General features: G+C 41.0%; 1 protein-coding gene across 1 annotated transcript in view; it reads right to left on the bottom strand.

Annotated features, from left to right (window-relative positions):
• Nucleotides 1–20,016, bottom strand: part of LOC141098648 (cytochrome P450 2C5-like) — a 206,986-nt gene that overhangs the window by 25,502 nt on the left and 161,468 nt on the right. The window contains exons 7-10 of the mRNA XM_073586620.1: nucleotides 18,001–18,163; nucleotides 15,507–15,656; nucleotides 2,434–2,594; nucleotides 1,154–1,330 (exon numbers count right to left, since the gene is read on the bottom strand). Coding sequence (XP_073442721.1) covers nucleotides 1,154–1,330; nucleotides 2,434–2,594; nucleotides 15,507–15,656; nucleotides 18,001–18,163 — 651 coding nt within the window. The remainder of the gene's footprint in view (nucleotides 1–1,153; nucleotides 1,331–2,433; nucleotides 2,595–15,506; nucleotides 15,657–18,000; nucleotides 18,164–20,016) is intronic.

Here is a 20,016-nt window from a genome sequence, read left to right on the forward strand (position 1 = left end):
TTTTGAAATGCAGAAGAAGATGTTTTGATACACATTGTTAAATGTTGTCTATGCCCATGATTTTTGAATAGTGTGCAAGAGTTTTTCCTGGAGGACAGAGTGCCGAACTTTTTTTTCGAATGCTACCCATGATTGAAAGACGTTTGACTTCCACTGTTATGATTGAGTCACCGAGGAGGAAAAAACAAAACACAAGCTCAGCCCAGAAAATCAGAGAGGTTGGAAACTAGCGGATTGCAGACCCCTAATCCTATCACACAACTAGCAGTAGCCGTGGAGTGTTCCTACGGTGATCCTAGACACCTCATCACAGCAGGAGATCTAAATAAGCCTAAAGAGAGAAAAGGGAAAAACTGACTGCCCCAGAGCAGACCCCAAAGCAATAGGCAGCCCCCAACATATAATGACGGTGAAGCAAGATGAAAACACTAACACAGATAGAAAGATAGGTTGAGCAAACGATGGGGCCCAAGCTAACTAAAAAGGACAGGACAGAAAAGCTGCTGTCTGCAATCCGAGAAAACCCTGCTAAAAATATTACCAACACAACTGATAAGCAAAAAGGACCCTGAAGTCACTAGACTTCAAACCCTATATCAGCACTCAGAATATTCTGAAGGCAGAGCAAAAGAGAACACTGATCAAGGAATAAGAATCCAGCACACCCCCAGCTGGGGATGGCTGAACTCCAAAAAACAAGGTAAACAAAACCAAAACTAATAAGTTCAATAGCAGAGCAAAGACTTATCTTTGGGAAGCAGGAATCAGACTGGTCTCCAAGAATCCAGCACAGAAATCACCAGCCACTCAGAAGGGCGTCGGCTGCCTTATATCCAGTCTGAAGTTCCTGTTGCCCAGTCACAATCCACCAGATCAGGTGTTTGGTTTCTTTCATCCAAATCAGCCTCACTACCTTCCTTCACCAGAAGAGGGAGATCCTCGGACACAAAAGGTGAATGAACAGATGAGCTCACAACATTCCACCTTTACAAGCTTTGTCAAAACTGGTTTTATTGTATTATATAATGAAGATTGGACTCCAAGGGGCCCCAGCATTCCTACTCTACCCCTTCGTCCTGCACAGCAAATATTAGCCTTCTCGTTTCGTCCCTGAAAAAAACAGCATTATTAAATATCTACTTTATTACTTTACCTCTTTCTGCTTGACCAAAAAAGAATCTATAAAACTACTCTGGTCATTCACATCCAGTTCCTTCCTTTGTTTTGTGAAGACCTCTTTAACAAATGAATGTAATTCATTAATGTTTTGTTGGATACATTTGTGAGTTCCAGGAAGCCAGCGCATCAGGAATGGAAACGCGTTGTACAACTGTGGAGGGAAATGCATATGAAGTCATTGCATCTAGGAGTATTTATGGGTGTAACAACGCATCAGTATTACACACATTGTGCTATTACCACTACCTTCCAATTGATGGTGCAAAACTTAAACTTTCTCCTCACTCAGAAGGATGGATGATTATTTATTGTTTGTGTTTTGGGGGTTTGACAATACCTGTCTTGACCAAAAGGACTCTCACTAGGTTACTGGGCAGACACTTCTGGCTGGATTCAAGTCTACCCTGCTCATACTTTGGAAAAAAAAATATTTTAGTACCTCAAAGGGTTACCCCATACATTGACCAATTGCGTCCAAACTGTTCCAATTTATCGAATTCCATTAAGGACATAGCTTTACACCCAGTAAAAAACATTGTTTTATGCCTTGGCCTACACCTACAGGGGAACAATAGACTTACATCCTTACAAGAAGTTCTTAGTCCAGCTAAGGTGACCTCTATCTTCAGTAGTTCTCACCTAGGAGTCTTCTCCAGCAGGACACAGTTCCATGCCACTATGAAGTTACCATCTCTCACAGTTTTCCACCATATATGCCTAAGGCATGGAGTTTCACAACTTAGTGACTCAGTGGGTTCTCATGGCAGCTATGCCAATATCACAACTACCCTAGACTGAAAACGTGCAGTGTGCATTCTATGACTTATCCAATTGGCTCCATCATATGGCAAATATGGCGCATTGGAGTCAGAGGATTAATTCCAAGTTAATTTTGTCCAGTTTTAACTTGGTTATTCAAGATTAACAATATATTTTTGGTTTTCAGTCACTAGCTTGCCTACTGTATAAAAGCAAATCTTTACTCATCCACCTCCGGTCAAGTGCTGACTCTCAGCCCCTGCCACTGTCCATGTAGAATGGCTCTAGCAGTCACGTCATGGGTACACAGCATATGACCGATGCTACCAATTTATGGGCTCTACGGTGATGCCAAGAAGGAGTAAAATGTATGCAAATCATAAAGATGGTTGATGGTGTGATAATCAAGCAATTTGTAACAGCAGTCAAATATTTGCCACGGTGCACCCTCCCACACCCTTTGCCAAACTATGCAACCATTTACCAGTAGCTTACCAAGGCCATGGGGCTACCAGAAATCATGGCCGACTCCATTACTATTTTCAAAAGTCTGTGAAGTTTTTGGTCATCGTAGTCAAAGCGATTGCCAAATAATATAGATACAATGATATTACAGACGGCAGTGTTCATTATCATGGTGTTGTCAAAGGGTTCACCTAAAGGAACAGGAAAAAGAAATGGAAGACAATGATTGGGAAGCTCAAAGCTGAAATTATTGATCAGTATAAAAACAGAAAATAAAAATAGGCTTGTGACGACTATAAGGAAATACAGAAAAGATATTAAGGCAATCAAGAAGGGAGTTTGCAGAGAACCTGTCACCTATAAAAACTTGGCTTATCTGCAGGTAAAATTCATGTGCGGCAATGTAACTGGAAGAGCAGCTACAGGGAGAAAATACAGTTATTACCTATTGTCTGCAGGCACTTGTTTCCAGTCATTTTGCTACCATTTGTTCTTATTATTCAATTTTACTGTGTTATGCACAGGTGCCTTGGTCAGCAACATGGACTTTCGTGCCAGAGAAAAAACCTGGCTCTCTCAAATGGATCAGGTGTATGGCACTAGTACAGCTGATACACCACAGCCTTTGGACATAGGATTGGAAGATAAATTTTCTACGATCAAAAATATGCTTAACAAAAGGTCAAAATTATGGTGGAATAGGTCCTTTCTGGATAAATATATGAAAAGCAATATGATACCTAGGGGTCTCAGGGTTAGGGTAATTCCTTCATTCCCTATTGATGATGATAATTTCATCAACAAATGGGAGGAAGCATGCAACACCAGTTCGGCATCTTTTCTGCAGTTGCTGATTGAACACAATACCTCAGTCATCAGTAACTTGGACAATTTGATTGATACAGCACTTAATGAATTTCGTGCTATGTGTCCAGTTGAAAGGATGCAGAAATTTGAAACGGATTTGGACAAATCCATGGATGTTATGGTGAAAAAAATTCAGGACTCTCAAACCCTGAAATTTAATCGAGACTCCAAAGATTACCAATCTAAGAAAGTATATATGTGGAAGCACAATTCCAGTAACCATTCCTTCATACGTAAGGCTTCTTCTGCCTTATCCATTTCGTCTTTGAGTGGACGTTCGGATCTGTCTTCGGCTTCTACTGTATCCATTACCAACAATGAGGTGGCAAGATTACGAGACCATACGTTTCATCCCTACAAAAGGAATTTGGGGTCTACTACATCTAAATATGATAATAAGGTGATTAATCTTAGTGACTTTTGCCTGTCTGATGTCGATGTGCGGCTCCTCAGTAGAGGGCTCTCCTTTTCTCCCACTTCTAGATTTGATCTATTTGATACCATTAAGGATCTCCACCTATTTGCGTGGTCATTGTAGTTCAGGCGTTATTTTCATTCTCATGACACTCGATCCCTATTTCCCACAGAGGAGGAACAAGCGGCATTAGACATATTGGAGGAATTGGCGTCTGGAAGCGAGAGTGATGGAGGTAAGATTCCTCCCTCTATCCGTCCGAGGTCCAAGAAATTTCCCCTGTTAACTTCTTGTACAAGCATAGATATGTTTGTACGACTAGTTACGGAGGAATTGTATAAGATCCCTAGATTTATTGTGAATGACAATTTGACCAACGAAGAGAGGTGCAGGCTGATATCACTTCAGGATTTACCGGGGATTTTAATTAAACCAGCAGATAAAGGTGGTAATGTCGTCCTGTGGCCGGTGGATATGTATGAGAGAGTGGTTTTTCGATAGCTTAACAATAACATCTGTTATAAAAAAACTTACATATAATCCTCTCTCTACATATTCCACCCATTCTGAAAAGATCGGTACAGGACGGCATTATCACCAAGGATCTTTATAATGCATTACTGGTGCCCGAGCCTCGGATCTCTACCCTGTACCTTCTCCCAAAAATTCACAAGGATTCCTCTATGCCACCTGGGAGACCTATTGTCTCAGGACAGGGGAATTTTCTTGAGAACGTCAACAGATGGATTGATTTCCACCTCCAACCTCTAGTAATAAATCTTCCCTCGTTCCTCCGGGATACTGGTGATCTGCTGTGCAGGGTCGACGGGCTTTGCCTTGAGGGTGAATCTCTTTTAGTTTCAGCAGATGTAGAGTCCCTCTACACCAATATCAAACATATAGATGGCCTTAAGGCTGTCAAGTTTTTTCTTAGTACATCTAATCTCACATTGGGGCTGAGGGACCTCCTGCTGGAACTACTCGAGTTCACCCTCACTCACAATTTCTTTGTGTTTAAGGGGTCCTTCTACCTGCAGCTCCAGGGGACCACTATGGGAGCGGCCTACGCGCCCTCCTATGCTGGTCTCTTCCTGGGGCTGTGGGAGAGGGACCTCTTTATGTCAGACGAAGGTATCTCAATGTGCCGTGTCCCCTTTTGGACACGGTACATTGATGATATATTCTTCGTCTGGCAGGGCATGCCCGTCGACCTTGATCAGTTTATAACCTTCCTGAACACCAATGACTGCAATATTCATCTTACTTTTACACATAGTACTAAATCTTTGGATTTCCTTGATGTTACGATTAGGAGGGACCCTGCTGGGGTGTTGCAGACCGACATCTACAGGAAGACAACCTCTACTAATCTAGTGCTACATGCAACTTCTAGCCACCCTAGACATATTATTCGAGCTGTCCCAGTGGGTCAATTCTTAAGGCTCCGTAGGATTTGTTCTACAGATGATGATTTTTTTCGGCAAGCAGAAATTCTACGTCAACGCTTTCTAGCACGTGGCTATAGCCGCAGGTCTATTAAGAAGGCGTTTAATAGGGCGAAATATACTTCCCGTCAGGATTTATTGTACCGTTCCCAATTAACTAGACCTGTGAACACTAATCAGACTGTCAGATTTGTGGCAACATTTTGTTCTAGATCGGACTCTGTACGTCAGGCATTAACAAAATCGTGGCCTATTTTACAGATTGATCCGATTTTGAAGAGCTTTTTGACAGACAAACCATCTATGTCGTTCCGGCGTGCTAAAAATATCAGAGACCATCTGGTTAATAGTCATTATTCCGTAGAAAAACCTACTACATTTTTGAATGCTCTTACTCCCAGGGTGGGTTGTGTCCCATGTGGCGGCTGCGTGGCATGTCCCAATATTTTACGTAGCGATTCCTTTTCTGATTCCAGTGGTACTAAGACTTATGCTATTCGTCAACGCATTACTTGTACCATAAGGTACGTCATCTATTATGCTACTTGCCCCTGTGATTTGATTTACGTCGGCCTCACTACACGCCAATTAAAAGTGAGGGTAAGGGAGCACGTGTTGGGCATCCAGGCAGCACGCACACATGAGGACTCCACCACCCTGAAGACCATTCCACGCCACTTCAGGGATCATCACGCTTGTGATGCTACCCAGTTGAAAGTTAGAGGCATTGATGCCCTAAGAATTGATATTAGGGGTGGTACTCTGTCTAAGCTACTTGGTCAGCTTGAATCGAAATGGATATGGCAGCTTAAGACAGTCCATCCACATGGCCTTAATGAATGCCTTTCTTTTGCTCTTTTTCTATAGGCTCATGTCCATTTATGTGACACTTTTGTAGTGTGTGTTTTAACCCTCTTTGTTTTTAAACTCTAGTGACCTCGTGGTTTCCAATTTGGCCGTCGCCTGTTCAATTTTGGGATGGACTTGATATACATCTACCTTTGGTTGTTCTTCACGTCTGTCTACTAACATCTTGGAGTCCTGTGATCTTGTGGTTTCCAATTTGGCAGCCGCCTGTTCAACTTTGGGATGGAGCTGATATACACTTACTTTTGGTTGTTCCTCATGTCTGTCTACTAACATTCTGGAGCCCTGGTCCGTGGTTCTTTGCTTAACATTTAGACCAAGTAGCCTATGTATGCATTTTGTTTATTTGACAATAAAAACATAATTAGGTATCAATGTGCATAGTGAATAATATCTAATTGTTCTAATTATGTTCTGGATTTGTGCTTCCATGGCAATTGTTGCCCTTATATAAAAAATTGGTTTGGTTCTACATGGTTATCAAGCATATGAATGTGCCTTTATTCATGTTTTTAGTAATGTACTCTCATATGATATATTGCGGCTTATCTCCTTTTTGTTTTTGGATTGTACTACGGAATACGGCGATATATATTTATTATGTAGTATGTGGTTATTCTTGATCTGCCCCTCTCTAAGATGGCCGCCGCTGCAATAGTGCGGTCTGCGCATGCGCGAGTTTACATGTAGGATGATGTCATGGCAACTGTTGTCCTCATATATAAAAAACTCGTTCGGCCCCATAGGATTATTAAGCTTATAAATGTTTTTTGCATCCATGCTTTAACTATAGTGATATATTGCTATTTAAATCTCCCCTTTTGACTTCTAATCACATTATGGAATACCGCGATATATATCTATCATTTGGTATGCTCTTTACTTTTGATCTGCCCTTTTCTAAGATGGCCGCCGCTGTAATAGCGCGGTCTGCGCATGCGCGGGTTGACATGCAGTGTGATGTCACCTTTCTCCTCCTCCCTTCCACCCACTGTCTGGCGTCTGACATCACGGGGCCCCGTTGTGTGTCAGCGCCAGCGGTGTTTGCCATGTTGGGATGGGGGGGATGGTCTCACACACGTTTGGCACAATCAAGGGTCCTTGTGATTATCCTATAAATTGCGCAGATACCGGCCTTAGCACACGCCCCCTGAGGAAGGAACTTTTCCGAAACGCGCGTTGGGGTACGGCTGCATATACTGAGCTGCATTTCCCATTAGGTATGTGATCCTACTAACCTATCGTCTAGGCAGCATTTCTATTTTTGATGGTCTTGCCAGGGATTGTTCCCTTTATTTTGGTCGGCATTTTTATGTATCATTGTGCCTATACAATATCTGGTTTCACATTGCCAATGTGTTACTATATCCATATATTCATTATTCATTATGTACTTGTGGCTCACTATATGTTGCCTCTTTGTAGTGTCACTTTCTAGCTCTATTGTGCCTCATCTGTTTACAATAAAGATTTCTATTTCAATTTTTATATTGGACTTGTTACACTGTTTTTCTTTGGTGTTTGTCCAGTTATTGGAGTAGCTCAGGGGCTTGGGGGCAGGAACAGTCACAACACAGTCAACGTGCTGTTATCACTCCCTCTACACCTTGACTGACAGACATATCTGTAGATGGTTTATGACTGGAAGTGATCGGCTGCAGGGAGGATAAAAGTTCGTATTCTCCCTGTAGCCGAGCTTGCATAAAGCCAGCCTAACATGAGTTATGTGCTATATACTACAGATTGATCAAGGAGCATATTATCTGGTGGGAATATGTGGCGCCCCTGAGGCTTCAATCGCCACAGAGGTACTGCACCTTCCCCTAAGGTGTAGTGCCCCACCATCCAGGTAAGGTAGGAACTCCTGACCACGCTCCACACCTGCATTCCACACACAGGATAGTTCAGTGGGGCCACCTAACAGCTTCATGCTGGGGGTTAGCAGAGCACCCCTCATGGAACCCTGCTTCGTAACACGAGATGTTTTGGGAGGCGGGTGGAGTAGATGATACAAAAGAGTGGGAAGAGTGAAAGTTAGTAGTTAGTTGGTGAGAGGAGAGAGAAGAGAGAAGATGGGTTTCTGAGGGACATGCTGCAGCAGGTCCCAGTGATCTGGGCTGCTGGCACGAGAAAGACCAGAGAAAGAGACTGATAAGATTGATAACCTAACCTTCCATAAGAGAGAGAGAACAGATCGGAACGAAGGAGAATAGAAGGACGGTGGGAAGCAGGTTGAGAAAGAGAGAGAACCCTTCCAGTCCAGAGAGCGCAAAGGCCGGGGCCCGGTCCCCGAGGTTGATTGGATCTCTATGTCCGGCAACAGACACCAGAGGAGTAGTGAGCCGCTAACGCCTTGCTCCCATCATAGATTTGGGACACAACAGCAACTGAATAGAGATCCGGGATGCAGTGAGAAGTCCCCAAAGCAGGCTACAGCTGTCTGTCATACAAGTAAAGACTAGGAACAACTAGAGAGAGGCATTCCAGGGTAACTAAGAACTGGAGTGCTTCGCCCCTAAAGGCGCATTGGAGGAGTCGTTCAGTAAGGTACATGTTGGCGGAGTGTGGAAGGGAGAATCCTATCCTGCCTGGAGGTTGGCTGTAGCCCTGACCTGGAGAACACAGTATGGAGGCAGGCAGTGGTGTGAGTAAACAGTGAGTAAAGCTTTGGAACCGCATACTCTGGTGTCCTCCAGTTATTCCTGCACCACTACACCTGGGTACCAGCCTCCATACCATTCTGTGCCTCTCCTCATCCATTGCACCTACACTGCCCTGGGACTACAGCTCCACCTGTGGGGAGCTACACCATCTCTGCTGCACCACACCATCAGTCCCAGCGGATCTGTATGCAGCGTTGGCTTACCATCTTACTTGCCAAACACCACGGGTGGCGTCACGAACTATTCATATAAACTTTAACACCATTAACATCACCGCCATTGATATTGGGCGCCCAGGGCAATGGACCGGGTCCCCGCTGCTGTGACACATTCCCGCCTTGACACCGGCCCGGTACCGAGTACCCCGCTGCCCTGGGTGGGCGAGGGCGACCCAAATCCACCTGGTTATGTGTAAGCTGGACTTCAAGTACAAGGTGAGCTGGCTTTTTCTTTACTATACGTGACTACAGATCGATGCCTTATCTGCAGCTAAGCAATGTTTTTGCGAGATCAGTTCCAATTTATAGTAATAGTTAAAGAGGTTTACCCAGTAACAAAGCACATTTTAATTTATCGATCTTGGAATAAAAATAAGTTTCACAATTGGATGTGTTAAAAAATGTTTTTCCCGTGCTGAGATAATCATATAAATGCGCCCCTGCTGTGTACTGTGTAATGTCCGTGTCTGACTGTGCAGAAACATGGTCTGATCGTATCACATCTCTTCGGAAGGGGAGGAAGCAAAAGAGAGTATACAGACATTGCAGCGGAAAGAGCACAGCAGATTCCTTTGTGGGACAAAGCATTTCACTGCCGTTCTTTAAGCAATTTTTTACCAGAAAAAAATCGTTTGTGATCCCCTGCTGTCCTGTCTGTATACTCATTTTGTTCCTACCCTGCCCAAGAGCTGTGATATGCATGGTGAGACATGGCCATTACACAGTACACAGCAGGGGCACATTTATAAGATTATCTCAGAAAATAAACATTTTTTTTTAAACACATTAAATTGTGGAACTTATTACTAGTGATGAGCGAGTATACTTATTTCTCGGGTTTACCTGAGCATGATCGGGTGTCCTCCAAGTATTTTGGCGTGCTCGGAGATTTAGTTTGTGTCGCCTAAGCTGCATGATTTGTGGCTGCTAGACAGCCTGAATACATGTGGAGATTCCCTAACAAACAGGCATTCCTCACATGTATTCAGGCTGTACAGCAGCCACAAATCATGCAGCTGAGGCGACACAAGCTAAATCTCCGAGCACACCAAAATACTCTGAGAACCATCGAGCAATGAGTATACTCGCTCATCAACACTTACTATTATTAAAAGATCTATTGATTAAAATTACCTTTGTACATGGGAAACCCTCTTTTATTGAGTCACTATCATGGTAAATAAATGTTTCTATATAGGTAGCTGAAATATAGTAGTTATATTCTTGTACATAGGAGCAGTATTATAGCAGTTATATTCTTGTACATAGGGGCAGTATTATAGTAGAATCATAGAATGGTAGAGTTGGAAGGGACCTCCTGGGCCATCTGGTCCAACCCCCTGCTCAAAGCAGGATTCGCTAAATCATCCCAGTCAGATGTCTGTCCAGCCTCTGTTTGAAGACTTCCATTGAAGGAGAACTCACCACTTCTCGTGGCAGCTTGTTCCACTCATTGATCACTCTAACTGTCAAAAAGTTTTTTCTAATATCTAATCTGTGTCTCCTCCCATTCAGTTTCATCCCATTGCTTCTAGTCCTTCCTTGTGCAAATGAGAATAAAGTTGATCCTTCTACAATGTGACAGCCCTTTAGATATTTGTAGACAGCTATTAAGTCTCCTCTCAGTCTTCTCTTTTGCAAACTAAACATTCCCAAATCCTGCAACCTTTCCTCATAAGGCAGGGTTTGCAGACCAGTCACCATTCTGGTCACTCTTTTCTGAACTTGCTCCAGTTTGTTGATGTCTTTTTTAAAATGTGGTGCCCAAAACTGGACACAATATTCCAGATGAGGTCTGACCAAAGAGGAATAGAGGGAAATAATGACTTCACGTGATATAGACTGTATGCTTCTGTTAATACATCCTAGAATTGCATTTGCCATTTTTGCTGCTGCATCACACTGTTGACTCATATTCAGTCTGTGATCTATTAGAATACCCAAGTCTTTTTCACATGTGCTGTTGCTTAGCCCTATTCCTCCCATTCTGTATATGCTTTTTTCATTTTTATTGCCCAGATGTAGTACTTTGCATTTTTCCCTGTTAAAAACCATTCGTTAGTTGCTGCCCACTTCTCCAGTTTATTTATATCTTTTTGAATCCTCTCTCTCTCTTCTCTAGTATTAGCTATCCCTCCTAGCTTTGTGTCATCAGCAAATGTAATCAGTTTACCCTCAATTCCTTCATCTAAATCATTGATAAAGATGTTGAACAATACAGGGCCCAGGACAGAGCCCTGTGGTACCCCACTTGAGACATTCTTCCAACTGGATGTGCAGCCATTTACGACCACTCTTTGGTTCCGATCACTAAGCCAGTTATGAATCCACCTAACAGTTGCCTTGTCCATTCCATACTTAGTCATTTTTTCAATAAGGATTGTATGAGATACTTTGTCAAATGCTTTGCTGAAGTCAAGATATACTATATCTACAGCATTTCCTTGATCCACCCAATCAGTGATTCCATCATAGAAGGAAATTAAGTTAGTCTGACATGACTTATAAGTTACAAACCCATGCTGACTCTGTTTAATCACTTCATTCTTATCCAGGTACTGACATACATGTTGTTTAATAATTTGTTCAAAGATCTTTCCTGGTATAGAAGTCAGACTCACCGGCCTATAGTTGCCTGGGTCCACCTTCTTCCCCTTTTTGAAGATAGGAACAACATTTGCTGTTCTCCAGTCTTCTGGGACTTCTCCTGTTCTCCAAGAATTTTCAAAGATTATGGAGAGGGGTTCAAAAATTTATTCTGATATCTCCTTCAGTACTCTGGGGTGTAATTCATCTGGACCTGGAGACTTGAATTCATTTAGGTTAGCTAAGTGTTTCCTCACTATCTTTCTGTTTATCGATATCCTGGATTCTTCTATTCCCTTAATAGGACAGTGAAGAACAGTTGATGTTACATTTCCTTTCTGAGAGAAAACAGATGCAAAATAGGAATTTAAAAGTTCGTCCTTCTCAACATCCTGTCTTACCATTTCATCATTTTCATCCTATAAAAATCCTATAGCATCTTTGACTTTTCTTTTACTTTTGACATATCCCCAAAATCCTTTATTATTGCTTTTGACATCTCTTGCAAGCCTCAATTCATTTTCAGCCTTAGTAATCTGATTTGTGCCCTGCAGGTTCTGCAGACAGCATTATATTCTTCTTTAGATATGCCTCCCTCTTTCCATTTTATAAACATTTCTTTCTTCCTTTTTAGCATGTGCTTAAGTTCTGTGTTCATCCATCCTGGCTTCCTTAAATGCTTCCTATTCTTCCCTCTTTTCGGAATTGTTAACAATTGTGCTTTGAGAATTTCATTTTTCAAGATTTCCCATCCTTCCTGGACATTTTTGTCCGTAAAGATATCCAGCCATTGGATCCCTCCAATTCTCTTTCTGAATCCCTTAAAATCTGCCTTTCTGAAATCTAACCTTGACGTCTGAGTCTTCACAGGTCTTCCTCCTCTAGGTATCCAAAATTCTAAAATAGCATGGTCGCTACCTCCTAGGGTCCCAGCCACTTTTACCTCCTCAACCATTTCCTCCCTGTTTATAAGGATTAGATCCAAGGTAGCAGTTCCCCTTGTTTTCTCCCTTACCTTTTGGAAGAAAAAGTTGTCAGCAAGAGAGGATAAGAATTTCCTTGACCTGTTAGTTTTGCCTGAGAGAGATTCCCAACAAATGTCTGGATAGTTGAATTCTCCCATGACAACTATGTCATATTTTTTGGAGAACTTGGCCATTTGATGCATAAAGAGTTCATCCATATCTTCAGCTTGCACAGGCGGCCTGTAGTAAATGCCTACAATGGTGTCCTTTCCATTGTTCTGTCCTTGTATTCTTACCCAAACAGTTTCCACAGAACTCCCAGTCTCTGAAGCTTCAATCTCTGTGCAGATATACGCGTTTCTAACATACAATGCGACACCTCCTCCTCGTTTATCAAGTCTGTTTCTTGAAAATAAGTTGTATCCTTCTATTCTTGTATTCCAATCATGTGTATTGTCCCACCAAGTTTCAGTGATTCCAATGACATCATATTTCTTTTCCTGTGTTAGTAGTTCCAATTCTCCTTGTTTGTTGCCCATGCTTTGTGCATTAGTATAGAAACATTTTAGTTTGTGATTGGTTTCTCTTTCTCCAATTTTTTTTATTAATTAGATTCTTTTGTCTTTGTTCTTCCTTTCCACTTCTAATAGCAGAGTTCTCAATAGCATTTGTCAGGTGTATGGCTTTTTCTGTTTTTTTGCTTCCCTTCCCATGTTGTTCTAGTTTAAAGCTCTCCTTACAAGTGTAGCAAGGCGACTTCCAAATACATGTTTTCCAGTCTTCGTAAGGTGCACCCCATCTCTAGCAAGTAGTCAATCGTAAAGGTAATTCACTCCGTGAAATCCAAATCGTTGCTGACGGCACCATCGACGTAGCCAGTTGTTCACCTGCAGAATCTTATTCCACCTCCTTGTTCCATGGCCATCCACTGGGAGGATGGAAGAGAAGACCACCTGCGCTCCCAGTTCTTTCACTTTCTTGCCTAAGTCTTCAAAGTCTCTGCAGATGGTTTCCAGGTCGTTTCTTGCGGTGTCATTTGTCCCCACATGTAGTAGCAGGAATGGGTAGTCATCTGTAGGTCTGAAGAGTCCTGATATCCTGTCAGACACATCTTTAATTTTTGCACCTGGAAGACAGCACATTTCTCTTGAAGTTATATCCGGTCTGCAGATAGCGGCCTCTGTTCCTCTCAGCAGGGAATCCCCCATGACCACCACTCTCCGTTTCTTCTTCACAACATTTTTCTTTCTCCATCCAGGAGGACTCTGAAGGCGTACAAGGTTGCTGTTTGTTGGCAAAGTCTTATCCTGATGTATTTCTTCATCGTTTTCCTGTGTGAGAGCCTGGTACTGGTTCCTGAAAAGTATGGGTGCTGACTGCCTCCCGATCCTCCTGCTTCTCTGGGTCACATGTCTCCATTCCTCTTTTTCTTCAGGTGCACTTCGAATTTCTTCTCTTTCTGTAACATGAAGAGATAATTCTGCTCTGTCCAAGAACTACTCACCTTCCTTAATGATCTTCAACGTAGCTAACCTCTCTTCGAGATTTTGCAACTTTTCCTCCAACAGGGACACAAGCTTGCATTTGTGGCATGTGAAGTTTGGCTTTTCCACTGGTAAGTCTGTGAACATGTAGCAAGAAATGCAGCTCACCAAATGGCTCCTGGCCTCTTCCATATTGAGATTTCTTAAAAACGATGAAAGATGAGCCGGCGCGCGGTTTATGAAAGATGAGTTATATTCTTGTACATGGGGGCAGTATTATAGTAGTTATATTCTTGTACATGGGGGCAGTATTATAGTAGTTATATTCTTGTACATAGGGGGCAGTATTATAGTAGTTATATTCTTGTACATGGGGGCAGTATTATAGTAGTTATATTCTTGTACATAGGGGCAGTATTATAGTAGTTATATTCTTGTACATAGGGGCAGTATTATAGTAGTTATATTCTTGTATATAGAGGCAGTATTATAGTAGTTATATTATTGTACATAGGAGCAGTATTATAGTCATTATATTCTTGTACATAGGGGCAGTATTATAGTCATTATATTCTTGTACATAGGGGCAGTATTATAGTAGTTATATTATTGTAAATAGGAGCAGTATTATAGTAGTTATATCATTGTACATAGGGGCAGTATTATAGTAGTTATATTCTTGTAAATAGGAGCAGTATTATAGTAGTTATATTCTTGTAAATAGGAGCAGTATTATAGTAGTTATATTCTTGTATATAGGAGCAGTATTATAGTAGTTATAGTCTTGTACATAGGAGCAGTATTATAGTAGTTATATTCTTGTACATAGGGGCAGTATTATAGTAGTAATATTCTTGTACATAGGGGGCAGTATTATAGTAGTTATATTCTTGTACATAGGAGCCGTATTATATTAGTTATATTCTTGTACATAGGGGCAGTATTATAGTAGTAATATTCTTGTACATAGGGGGCAGTATTATAGCAGTTATATTCTTGTATATAGGGAGCAGTATTATAGTAGTTATATTCTTGTACATAGGGGGCAGTATTATAGCAGTTATATTCTTGTACATAGGAGCAGTATTATAGTAGTTATATTCTTGTACATAAAACCAGTATTATAGTAGTTATATTCTTGTACATAGGGAGCAGTATCATAGTAGTTATATTCTTGTACATAGGGGCAGTATTATAGTAGTTATATTCTTGTACATAGAGGCAGTATTATAGTAGTTATATTCTTGTACATAGGAGCAGTATTATAGTAGTTATATTCTTGTACATAGGAGCAGTATTATAGTAGTTATATTCTTGCATATAGGAGCAGTATTATAGTAGTTATATTCTTGCATATAGGAGCAGTATTATAGTAGTTATATTGTTTTGCATAAAAGGCAGTATTTTAGAAGTTATATTTTTATGAAGAAGAATTAAAGTTACTGTTTTCTTGCTCATAGAGCTTAGTATTGTATTGTTGGTATAGTATTTCTTGTACAGTGTAGCAGATATAGCCATAACACGATTTACTAATGGTTTAGCACTCATTGCCATACACACATACATTTTGGTATAATAATACTTTTTTCTGACCTTTGTAGGATTTAAATATTTTCATTAGATAACTGGCTTCCTCATTAATCTTGTCTTCTATGGCTCTTGTCCCCATACCAAAATCACGTAATGTGGAAAGAGTGAACCGTCGCATGGCTCTCCAGCTATGTCCATTAGAGAAGACAATACCTGTAAAGTAGACATAATAAATCATTTTTCACCTTTTCAAAATCCTTTCCTTGTATAAAATAATATTGCATTAGCTGGGCCTCAGTGAAACAGATGGAGATGTTCAGTCAAGGAAAATTTACTCTGCAACGACACGACAAATTGGACAAAGAGGAGACATTTAGTGTCCAGGGCATTTTTTACAGGGGTAAGACAACATTTTCTCACAATTTAAGTGATTTACAAATTTGCTATTTAGTCCACTAACTAAATGTGGGCAATCAAAAGGCTTTTATTAAATTAACATTGACCAATCAATGCTTTTTCCATCCTGGTTATTAATCACAACTCTTAACAGTATGGCAGGGTCGGCCCGAACGTATAGGCGAACTGGGGGCGCCAGAGAAAAAATAGAAAAAATAATAAAAAATCTTTTCAAAAGGCAAAAAGTTTTAGGGATGGAAAGAAAAGTGTACATATTTAAGGGCAAAGATGATGCAAGAGAGGTTGGTTGGGTTGGCAACAATTTCGATAGAATCTGAAGTTGCTAAACGAATTAATCTCGGTGACTTAGTGTCATCCTTTTAAAAAAAAAAAGGCAAGGAAACAAAAATTTTAATTACCTCTGGTCGTTTTTGTTTTGTGTTATTGATTACTTTGTATATATTTGTCCTATACAACTTCTCAGAAGATTAAAGAGTTAGGAGAGAGTTAATTAATCATTGTTGTTGTGGTTTATTTTGCTCCTAAATTTATATCCCAAGTTTTCATCTACTGCCAAGAATAGTAGGGGCGCAACAAAACAGTTTCGCCTAGGGCGCCGTAATCTCTCGGGCCGGCCCTGCAGTATGGGTGTATTGAGAACACCAATTCTGTTAACAAGGTAGCAGCCAAAGCAGCCCATGACCAGACAGATGGAAAAACCAACTGAAGACGGTGAGTGAAAACCCGGTAAGGACTGTGAATATGAGTGGATAAAAGTGAGGAAAATAAATTGGATTTAGCAATTTTTTTGCACTCTTTGCGCATTTTGCACCTTCTGCACACAATTTTTTGCATATTTATTCTTTACCGTTCCTGCATGGTGCATTTGCGCCTTTGCACAGGTCTATGTATCCTTTGTGATATTTGTTTCTTGCACCATTTTTTGCACTTACTGCACTTTATACAACCCTGTGCTGCTTACAAAATATCTTTCTCCATAGGTTCATTCTAATCTGCGTCAGGTTGTATGGTACAGAGTTTTTATATTACTTGAGTAGACACTGGTTGGATTAATTACCTTTTATAAAGTAATCTATATATACTCATTATGCTATAGCGGTTTTATTGCCTTATGCACTGATTTTTTATTATATTTTATATATATATATATATATGTTGTTGTGCCAAAAAATAATCAACAAAGGCTATTTTTAATAAGCAATTTATTTTCCTCACTTTTATCCACTCACATTCACAGTCCTTATCGGGTTTTCAATCACCGTCTTCAGTTGGTTTTTCCATCTTATACCGGGTGGTCTGCCATCTAATTGTTTGGGAGAGGGCACTTCGTCCACATAGGTGTTCACCACGTTTAACTACTGAGTCAAATAATTCCTTTTGAATTGTTCTCTCCCTCCTCCAATCATGACCAGACAGGCCATTCTGGCATTTGCCAGAATTGCCAAATGGCCAGTCCGGCCCTGCTCCCAAGGCTGCTGAAACAACCGGGCAGAACTGTATGGCTTTTGCTCTCGGTCTCGTAAAAATGTCTACGGGTCATCATACCTTGAGCCAATCTCTACAGATTCAATTTAATGTAGCAAGTTGATTGGCTCAGCCAGTGACACCATTGATCACTGATCAAAACACCAAAAATATCTTAGCATTTTTTACCTCATTTCAATTTTTTGCTTCTTTTGTGTTTTTTTGCTTATTTTAGCCTTGATTCTCTTAAAGAAACACTGGGGAAAAAAATGAATGACTATAGTATATATGCCCGGATTGGGGCCAGATAAAGCAATGCATTGGATCGCGATTTCCTTAGTGTTTTGCCATTACAATATCCATAATCCATAGGCTTATCAGGAAATATGGACACCATCAGGGAGCAATCTTCACTCAGGATCTCCAATTCTGGTACACTTTAGTCATCCATGTAGTACATATGAATGATTGCTTTGCATTACTACATTATCAGAAGGAAATTCTTTGCTTGTTGTAGCTTCTCACCCACAAAATAAGGAGCCAGAATTCAGCCCAAAATGCAATCATTTAGTAAGCAAAAATTGCTGAAAACCATGGGTGGTCCATGTCTACTTATTATTTATTTTTGCAACCAGATGCATAAAAAGGGGATAATAAAAGAACATATAAATGTTACCGTAGCCTTTAGAAAAATCCATGAACACAGGTATGTTTGGTCTGTCGGAGAACACCTCTGCCTGGTTCACAAGAGCTTCTTTCACAACGTCATATCCGGACAATACAACCATCTCCTGGACTCCAATCTTTATACTGTAGACTGGGCCATACGTCTTTGCAAGCTGCAATTACATACAACCAACATTACTGTTTTAGGGGGTTTTTTGTCCTACAAACTGGAGCACAGAAGGTTGGAGTTTACTCAAAATGAGTATTTCTAACATTTTTTTTTACTTTTCAAACTTTTCTGGGCATAACGAAGGCAAGGAAACAGTTACTCCATGATTTGTAATTCACAATGTTTGTAAGTATGCAAATACTCGAGGAGTTGTCTCCTGAAGTTTGTTGCTAAGTTGTAAACTACGAGACTCTGAAGAATGAGTCTGCTTCTTCTAATACACAAGACCCTCAATCCCATCACAATATTTTTAATTTGAAAAAGGACTGGACTTACCAATTAATAGCAGTGTAAAATATTTTTAATACTCAGAGGCATAACTGAAAGTCTTGGCCTCCAATGCAAAAGCTGCAACAGGGACCAAAAGTAACGTGACTCTGAGAGTAGACACAGTAAAGGGACTGCATACCTAAAGGTACTCGGAGAAGCTTCAAATATTATTTATTGGCAGTATTTCAAATTTTTTGGTTTCACTGTGCTAAGTACAGTATTACATAGCGTTTCAAGTTAAGTAATAAGGCTATGTTCACTGCACACAAGGTCAAGGGTATCAAGGGAGAGGGCCTTAATTCAGCTGGATCCTGGTTGTCCCTGTTTAGGAAAATCCCACTCCGCAGCCTGTATTTCATTGACCTACATGCAGTAAATATAGCTTATAAGTCTCATGAAGGGTTTTCACCCAAAATGTTATGTAATACTTTACTTACCACGGTGTAACCAATGAATATTAAATACTGTCAATAAATCATATTTGAAGCATCCCCAAGTACCTTTAGATGTGCCGTTTTTTCACTCTGTCTACTATTGGTCTACAGGAGCTCAGTGGTGGGCTCCAGAGGAACCAGCACTCTTCTCAACCTAAGGCTCTATTACTGGGTGTGCCACATACCTGTTTAATTAGTTATGACTTTGATGTCTTTGTATGTGGAAGAGAGTCTTAAGTGTGTCTTCTGGCCTATATCTGTTCTCAAATGTTACTTTTATTTTATTACTTATCTTGGGTAGTTTCACTGTGATGGAGCAATGCTAGTTAGTAGAGTTGAGCGAAACGGGTCGAAAAAATTCAAAAGTCGCCGACTTTTGGCAAAGTCGGGTTTCATGAAACGAAACCCGACCCTAGGATGAGGTCGGCCACGAGGTCGGCGACTTACGCGCCAAAGTCGCGTTTCAAAAGTTTGTTTTGCGCTCTTTTTCAGCCAATCAGGATCCACGGACACTGTGGGCAACGTGATGACATAGGCACGGGTCACCACCATCTTTCAGAAGGGCATGCAAGTGATTGGCTTGCTTTGGTGGGCGTCACAGGGGGTATAAAAGGGCGTGCACGCCGACCGCCATCTTACTTCTGCCGATCTCAGTATAGGGAGAGGTTGCTGCTGATTCTGTAGGGAGAGCGTTAGGCAGGGAAGAAGATCAAAAAACTGCTTCTGCTGCTAGCGATTTGGCCTGCACAACACACCAGTCACTGTGTGTGCAGTGCAAGGGGAGGCTATATAGTGGTGTATCAGTGGTGTTGGTTGTTGGGCTGCCTTCTACGGCTTCCTGACAGGCTGGCATTGCTGTTTACCCACTGCTCCGCAAACTGCTTTTTTAAAAGCAATCCAATCTCCCTTATCCTCTAGTCACTTTGGTCACAGCTGTGCCATCGAGCCTGTCACATAGCGCTCAGATATTCATTGGGCCTCAAACTGCTTTTTTAAAAGCAATCCCAATTTTTTTTTTTGTCCTGCTGAGAAGAAAAAAAAACTGCTTCTGCTGCTGATAGCAATTTGGCCTGCACAACACACCAGTCACTGT

Source organism: Dendrobates tinctorius, unplaced genomic scaffold (genome assembly GCF_039654945.1).
Source record: "Dendrobates tinctorius isolate UK_male_01 unplaced genomic scaffold, ASM3965494v1 ptg000093l, whole genome shotgun sequence".
Taxonomy (NCBI): Eukaryota; Metazoa; Chordata; class Amphibia; order Anura; family Dendrobatidae; genus Dendrobates; species Dendrobates tinctorius.